Raw genomic sequence first — 8,657 nt, 5'->3', positions numbered from 1 at the left:
TCCTACTTCCGTAGTGATACTGCCTCGGAAACCCAAGGAGGGGTCGCTATGAGTCGGGTTTGACTCGACGGCACATAACAACAACAACAACATAGAGGGGACTAGAGAGGGTCCTTGGAGGTTGCTCTTACATTTTGCTCTTCCCACAATGCATTTAAAAGTATATTTTAGCTGGGATCTATCTGTTATTTAGTGGGTTGACCCTTAGGAGTATGTAGTCTGCCATAATGTCATAGGGAAGACTCATTCAGTTTAAAGAATCCTGTTTATGAATTCCCTGTGCTGCTGCTTTTTGTCCTTGTGTCTTTGAGCTTGAAGTCTTGTCATCTTGCTCCTTGAGAGATCTGATAGACATGATGTCTAAAGAAAGAAATGGATGAAAAGCACAAGTTAAGCTCTGTCATCACAGAGATGTTTCTCGATTTTTATTTTATTTTATTTTCTTGCTACAGGACCTGTGGCCTGGCTCTCTAATCCTGTCCATCTCTGCCCCTTCCCTTTTATCCCCTCACATCTTGATAGTCTTCACTTTTGTGACAGTTCCTACTCCTTATCTTTACATAGTGCTTTACAGATAGCAAAATGCTTACACATTCACTGACTTACCTGATCTTCTCAGCACCTTTCTGAGTAAGATATTGTTGTCCCCATTTCAGAAGAGGACATTGAGGCCAAGAGAGGTCACCATGAAGTGTATTCATCAGCAAACCAGGACTTCCACTTATATCTCCTGACTCCAAATCCATTGCTTTCCCTGCTAACCCTGCTTTCCATGAGTAAGAAAGTAAAATACAATCAATGGTTCAGTCATTGATTCCTAATATTTATCAAGCATCTGTTATATGCTATTCACTGTTCTAGGCATGAGAATTACATTGTAGTTGGTGACAGATAAAATAAATAAATAAACAACAACATAATGTTAGAGTGACAGATGCTATGATGGCAAATAAAACAGAGGTTTAAGGGAGTATGTGCTGAATGAATGAAATGAAGGAAGAAGCCATATGAAGAACTGAGAGAAAAGCATTCCAGGTGGAAGGAGGACCAAATACCAAAACCCAAGGCAGGAAAGAGCTGAGCATGTCCTAAGAACCGTTGAAGGGCTTTATGACTTTGAACCTGGGAATGCTATCAACTGGGGACCAATATGGTATGAGCGAAAGGCAGAGCTGTGGGAGATGAGGTGGGAGAAGTGGTTGGAGACCACATAAGGAAGATCTAAGAAAAAATGTTGATGAAATGAAAGTCTGAACCTTGGCAGCCTGCTTCCCCTTAAATAAGAATTTACATGTAGATGGGCACTGGGTTTTACCAACTCCTCCTCTGCTTGTCTCTTTCAACAGGCCTTCAGATTTTCCCAGCTTCCTGAAATGGTCATGGGCTCACCTCCTCCACCTGTACCTCCCAGGACAGGTCCTGTGGCTGTCGCTTCTCTCAGGCGGTAACACATTCCTTTCTTTGCTTTATTTGGAATATTTGGAAAGGATTTGGCCCTGTGGACCCTGGCCTGACAATTGCTGTAGCAAATGCCCTACTCTCTTTGAGTTCATCAGCTGTATAGACAATTGCATGCCTAGGGCAGTCCAAGTGCCATGAGGGAAGTGGGAGCCACAGAGGGTTGACAACTTTCACATTTTTTAAAATAGAGAGTTCTTCAGATCCCCTTTGTCTTTCCAAAATGGTAAATCTTTACGGAAGTAGATTGATCAGTCTTCCTTCAGCAGAGTGGCTGGTAGGTTTGAACCTCCAGCCTTCTGGTTAGCAGTCAAATGCCTTAGGCACTACACCACCAGATCTCCTTTAGGGGTCCAAAGTTAAAGAAAACCAAGGTCAATTGTCCCATACCCTGAAAGCCCCATACTCTGACCTTGGACGTCTAAAAATTACTCCATCCTGAACCACGATAGCAGCTTCTACCAGCCCGGATGCCTCCTCCTGTGCTTGCACAGCTAAAGTCCCTTTCTTATTTAAGGGTGGTATCCAGGAGGCCTGGGAGAAGCATGTCCAGACTCCCACCTCCAACTCCTGACTTGCAGAGGCTGAAAACACATGAGCTCAGATCTGCCAATTAGGAAGCATATGCTTTAAATTCTCTTTGCTCTGTCCCACCCCAGAAAGCACACATTTTCTGAAAATAGAAAAGAAATACAAAAGCCATGTTGGCATAGTCTTCATGTCCAGGGTTGGGAGAAACAGCTGAGCCCTGGCCCTCCACTCCCCAGCCTCCCCCCAACAGTCACATGCTATCTGTGGACCACAGGTCTGGACTTTATGAGAACAGGGAGGAAGATATAAATTTCCCTCCAAAAACACCCTGACCTTGTTCCCAGTAGTTTAGAATGTGGAGCTATGTGTAGACACCATCCATCAGTCCTGGCAGATCCCAGTGGACCAAGGCTCCACTCCCTAATCTGCCAGCAACTGGCTATGTGACTTCAGTTAAGTTGCCATGCCTCTCTGGCCCCTGTTCCTTATCTGTAAAATGAGAGCAGTGGCCTAAATGATCTCAAAAGCTCTAGGACTCCTCAGAAAGGGGCCAAGTACATGGAGCCTAAACCCAGGGCTTCTCCTGGGAGTTTTCTGAACCAGTAGTAGATGCACAAGGGGAGCAGGGAGTCAAGAAGGGAGAGGGGAAGGCCTCACACTGAGCCTGTCACATACACTGATAGCCAAATCTTCACAGCCTCTGTGTCTGACCCTCTGTGGGAACAGTCCCTACTGTTCTGGCGGTACTCCTGAGAATTCTGGCATAGAGTAGCTTTTATAGCATCCATTTTTGGTATTTATTCTACAACCACCGCCTCCTCCATGCCCTTCCACAGCTTCTACCATCCTTGCCAAATATCAGATCTCTGGTTGGGGTTTAGCCTTCCTTATAAACATAGAGACCCAGACCAAGAAGGAACCCGACAGCTGAGCTCACTCACCCCTTTTGTTTTATAGACAAGGAAACAGGCTCAGAGAGGGGAAGTCACTGGAACCCAGCACTCTGCCTCCCACCCCGTTCCCTTGCTGTGGCTCTATTCTGCTCTTTCCTGTGACAGCCACTCCGGCTCAGAGTGGCTCTCTGGGCTGGCAGCCTGCCCACCTGAGCAGTCGTCTTTGCCTCTCTCCTCTTTTAATTTTAGGGGAGCCTGAGGTCCCCCTGTGAGACTGCCTCAGGCAAAGGATGATGCCTGCACTGGAACAGAGCCTGAAGCACTCTTTATAAAAGGGGGAGAGGAGGGCGTCTGCGGAAACCAGGCTGCTCTCCGACTCCATACGAGGCTTTCTGAGCTCTAAGTGCAAACATGCTGCTTTAAAGGGCCCGATTCTCTGGCTGCCTGGGAGATGTGTTCTCGTTCACAATGCGGAGAAAGCTAGGCTCCCGCCTCCTAGAGCAACCCGAGCTTCCTAGAGTCTTGGCCATCATGCTTAAAGACCCCTCTTTGGGTTTCCCAGGCGGTATCTCTAGGGAAGTAGATCGCTACCACCACGCTTCTGGTTAGCAGTCAAATGCCTTAGGCACCACGCCACTAGAGCTCCTTTCCTGATCCTAGAAGCAGCGCATTTGATCCCAGCTTCCCGGGTAACTCGTGCTGGTGTCAGAAGCCGGAGTAGTCCGCCTGCTGCAGACCCAGCCTTCTCATTGGCTGCCAATGATGTCATCACGTCCTGGGTCGACCATCCCTAGCTAATACCCAGCACTAATTGCTTTGCTTATTTTTATGTGGAAATTAAATATTCTACTACCCAGAGACAGTAAAGCTATCCTTAGGGGAGAACTGACCTTGAATATCTAAAAATTACTCCAACCTGGGCCACCACGAGGGTTGCTACTTGCCTGGGCGCCTCCAGTCGTGTTGGCTCACCCAGAAAAGCTCTTTATTGTTTTGGAGCAAATCCAGCCCTGAGGACCCAGTCGGTGGACAGGTGGGAACTTCTGCCCACTCCTCCTGCCCTGCCCGCCCCCGCCGGGACATCTGCGGGAAGCAGCTAACAAAGTCCCTGTGCTGTGCCCTGCCCAGATCCACCTCGGACATCGGCAGCAAGACGAGAATGGCCGAGTCCGCGGGGCCCGAGCCGGCCCAGTTGCACGACAGCGCCTCCTTCGCCCAGGTGTCCAGAGGCCCCGTGTCCGTGGCGCAGTTGGATCAGTCGGCGTTAAATTACTCAGGTGGGAGAACGAGGAAAAGAGCCTGAAAAAAGCCTGAGCGGTACCCCAGCCCAGCCCCTGCTGCTGTCGCCTTGCCCCTCCCCCGCCCAATCCACTCTGCAGCGGGGTCCTTCCACCCCCAGGCACCAAATCCACGGCGTCTCCGGATCCCCTGATGACTTCAGTAGCCCTAACTAGTAGAGCTACTGGTTTTATTTCTTAAAAAGATCTGAAACCTGACAAAATGTTACGATACACTGAGTTAGGATATGTTAACAGTTTGCCAGATCTCAGATCTTTTTAAAATTACGTTTTTGGAAGCGTTACAGTTATAGCCATCCACCCCTACCTCATTTCCCTCCTTCTCCCTCAGAAGTAATTATCGTTCTCAAGTCATGGGTTTTAACCTTTTGCCATATGTGTGTGTGTACATACACATATATGTATATATACCCACACACACATATATAAAGTATATTATTTTGGTTATTTTAAATTTACATAAGTGATATCACACTACACATTTTCTTTTGCAATTCGTTTTCTTGGTTTAACATTGTTTTCAAGATTTTCCCCTGTTGCTATGTACAGATCTAGTTAATTCATTTAAACCACCATAAAGAATGCTATATGAATATGCCACAGTTTATCTATTCTCCAACAAATGGATATATTAGGGGTTTCCAATTTGGGGGTATTACAAACCATGCTGAAATAAACATTGTGGTTTGGTTTGTACATGCTCTAATTATTTTTATTGAAGTAAAATTAAGACGATGTAAAATTAACCATTAATTTTTAAGTGCACAATTCAGTAGCATTTCATACATATATTCATAATGTTGTGTATCCATCACCTCTATATATTTCCGAGACATTTTCATCACCCCAGAAGGAAACCCCATAACCATTAAGCAATCATTCCCATGCCTGGTCCCCACCCCCACCAGCCCCTTGTCAACTAGTCTGCTCTCCATCTCTATGGATTTACCTATTCTGGATGTTTCCTTTAAATGGAATCATACAATATATGACCTTTGTGTCTGTTTTCTTTCACTTAGTGTGATGTTTTGAAAGTTCATGTAAGTTACAGCATGTATCAATACCTCATTCCTCTTTATGACTGAATAATATTGTTGTGGTTACCTAGTGCCACTCTGACAAAAAATATACCACAAATGGGATGGCTTTAACAAACAGGAGTTTATTCTTACAATTTGGAGGCTTTAAGTCCAAGTTCAAGTGGCAGGCTCTAGTGGCTGGGTGAAAGCCCCTCAGACTTGGGGTCCAGCTCTGCCTCCTGCTCCCGACCCCCTGGAGCTAGAGGCATTTCTTTACTCAGGCAGCTGCTGGCTGCTGAGGCTGAGAAGCCCCAAGGTTGACAAGTGAAAAGGCACAGTCCTGATATGACCAAACCACACAGCAGGCCAATAACTTAAGTCCATTGTAAGTCCCAAGGTCGGCAGAGCATAGCAGACTGCTGAGCAACAGCATGGCTACATGCAGGGTCCAAGCGTGCCATAGGCTAGAGACCATTCTCAAAGCTTCTCCTTATATACAGGAAGCAGACCACATACCCAAAGGCAGCTACTGAGCTGCTCATAGTAGATTCCACCATGGAGTTGATTGCCAGTCTCATCATGGGGAATAACTACCACCAGCTGCCCAGCCACTCAACCAGGCCCAGCCAAGTTAACATGCAGACATAACCATCACAAATACTCCATTATATGCATGTCCTAATTTGTTTTTCAGTTCATTCAAACCATTCCTAAAAGGTTGGCAACTGGCAAGCACCCAGTTGTCAATATTATTAAAGCATTGATTGTGTCCAGAAATTCTAGCAGTGAAATTCCTTCCTTTGGCTCTTTCCTTGGCTGAAAAATACCCATTCTCCTGGAGGAAAACACCTGGACACGGAGGGGTCATTTCCTCTACCCAGCAGGTCAGGGCTATTATGGGAGGGAGGGGAGCTGAGTCATCACTTCTCTAGACAGCCAGACTGACCTAAGTTAGGTCTGACCTGCAGCAGATGATGCCCTCCACACTAACTGGCTGGTGAGCAGGGCTAGGGCTCCAGGTGGAAGTCAACATCTAGAGTGCTGCCCACCCCAAGGGCTTTCTCCTCTCATCCCCCGGCTGGGACCAGTGCTGAGTCCTCCCCTCCTTCAACTTATGGAGATGTAGGCTTACTGGGTGGGATGCTTGCTGGGCCCACATCTCCCTCTTTAGGGGGATAGGAGGATGGAAAAATTTCTGGAAACTAGTAGCCCATGCTGCATTTTGGTGAAATTCGTAAAAGGCTTCCCTTTCTATGGGTGAATGCAAGGAGAACAGAGGCTAGATTTTAGCCCTCTTTGGCTCCTGGAAGGCCAGATGCCCTTGGGAAGTATACTACCCAGGTATACACAGCAGCTATGGAAGAGTTCCATGAAGAAGGGAGGCCAGGTTCCCTCCTCCACATTCCAGCCTCCTCACTGTTGCTAAACTACCCAAGGTCTCAGCCATCATGGCCAGGGTCCATCCCAACTTAAATGGAGCCATATCTCCCAGCAAATGTTTCAGCCAGAGCAAGCCCCTCTCAACTCAGAATTGACTTCAAATACAGCTGACAGTCAGGAAGCCTTTGTTCAGCACTTAAGTGGCTGGATCCCAGAGATGAGCCTCTCCTAATCTGCCCCCATCTATCTCCACCATGCCAGGTAATACGGTGCCGGCAGTGTTTGCCATCCCAGCTGCCAACAGACCTGGCTTCACTGGCTACTTCATCCCAACACCTCCCTCGTCCTACAGGAACCAGGCCTGGATGTCCTATGCAGGAGAGAACGAGCTCCCGGGCCAGTGGGCCGATTCGGTGAGAACCTTATTGATTCCCTCACAAAACCTCACCTGCCTTGCAAACTGTAGGGAGAAAATGGGATAAAAGATTGCAATTAAATATTGTTTTACCTCAGCCCTTCCCACCAACCTGGTGGCTAAAGTCAGCCATTTTCAAGGAGAAAATGTGATAAAGTGGGCCATCCTCTGGATGGAAGGAGCCCTGGTGGTGCAGCAGTTAAGCCCTCTACTGCTAACCAGAAGGTTGCCAGTTCAGACCCACTCAGTGGTTCCACAGGAGAAAGCCCTGATGATCTACTCCTATAAAGATTACATCATAGAAAACCCTACGGAGCATTTCTTCTCTGTCATGGGGGTTGCTATATAGTCAAAAATTGACCTGACAGCCCCAAACAACACCATCTCTGAATGGGGAAACTTGTTTCTGCTTCTTCCTAGCAGGGCAACTTTAATCAAGTAGGGTTTTTTTATAATTTTTTAAAAAAACAGTAATTACCATTTGTTGATCTTGTGCCAGTCAGTATTTCAGATGTTTTATATTGTTTAATCATCACAACAATCCTATCACTCAAACCCAAACCCACTGCTATTCAGTTGATTCCAACTCCTGATGACCCTATAGGACAGGGTGTAACTGGCCCATAGGGTTTCCAAGGCTGTAAATCTTTACAAAAGCAGACTGCCTCATCTTTCTCCTGTCAAGCAGCTGGTAGGTTCAAACCTCTGACCGTTTGAATAGCAGCTGAATGCTTAAACTACTGTGCCATCAGAGCTGTTTAACAATCCTACCAGGGAGGTATTACTAGTCCTCTGATTATTCCTATTTCACAGATGAGAAAACTGATGCTTAGTCAGATGAACTGACCTGTCTAAGGCCACACAGCTACTAAGTGCCATGGCCAAAATTCAAATCTGCATTTGTCTGGCTCTAAAGCGGGTTCACCCATGGTGGACAGGTTTCAGTGGAGCTTCCAGATTAAGACAGACTCGGAAGAAGGAAGAGGCCGTCTACTTCTCAAACAATTGGCCAGTGAAAACCGTATGAATAGCAGTGAAACACTCTCTGAAATAGTACTGGAAAACTTTATGAGGAGCCCTGTAACATTGTCCACCATGGTGCCAGAAGATGAGCCCCTTGGGTCGAAAGGCACTCAAAATATGCCTGGGGAAAAGCTGGCTCCTTTTCTGACCTTAATGAAGACCTCAATGAAGTGGATAGAGTAAAGCTTTTGAGACCTCCATTTGCTGATGTGGCACGACTCAAGATGAGAAAAAAACTCCTGCAAACATCAATTAATAATCAGAACCTGGAAAGTATGAATCTAGGAGAATTGGAAGTTGTCAAAAAATGAAAGGAACACATAAAGATCAATATCCGAGGTATCAGTGAGCTGAAATGGACTGGTTTTGGCCATTTTGAATCAGACAACGATATGAGCTACTATGCTGGGAATAGCAAATTGAAGAGGAATGGTGTTCCATTCATCATCACAAAGAATGTTTCAAGATCTATCCTGAAAATTAGAAATACCATTTGACCCAGCCATCCCATTACTAGGTATATACCCTAGAGAAGTGAGAGCCATGACAAGAACAGATATATGCACGCCGATGTTCATCGCAGCACTATTTACAATAGCCAAAACATGGAAACAACCTAGATGTCCATCAACTGAGGAAT

At 46.3% G+C, this 8,657-nt stretch overlaps 1 protein-coding gene across 1 annotated transcript in view; it reads left to right on the top strand.

Moving 5' to 3' along the window:
• The window catches only part of KIAA1549L (KIAA1549 like), a 148,346-nt gene that overhangs the window by 130,922 nt on the left and 8,767 nt on the right, over window positions 1-8,657 (top strand). Inside the window, exons 18-20 of the mRNA XM_007943312.2 lie at window positions 1,347-1,444; window positions 4,011-4,159; window positions 6,841-6,992. Coding sequence (XP_007941503.2) covers window positions 1,347-1,444; window positions 4,011-4,159; window positions 6,841-6,992 — 399 coding nt within the window. The remainder of the gene's footprint in view (window positions 1-1,346; window positions 1,445-4,010; window positions 4,160-6,840; window positions 6,993-8,657) is intronic.

This window comes from Orycteropus afer, unplaced genomic scaffold (genome assembly GCF_000298275.1).
Source record: "Orycteropus afer afer isolate SDZICR_OR568_19922 unplaced genomic scaffold, OryAfe1.0 scaffold00103, whole genome shotgun sequence".
In the NCBI taxonomy this organism is placed as follows: domain Eukaryota; kingdom Metazoa; phylum Chordata; class Mammalia; order Tubulidentata; family Orycteropodidae; genus Orycteropus; species Orycteropus afer.
Note: the sequence above shows the minus strand (reverse complement) of the source record. Positions and strands in the feature narration are given on the sequence as shown.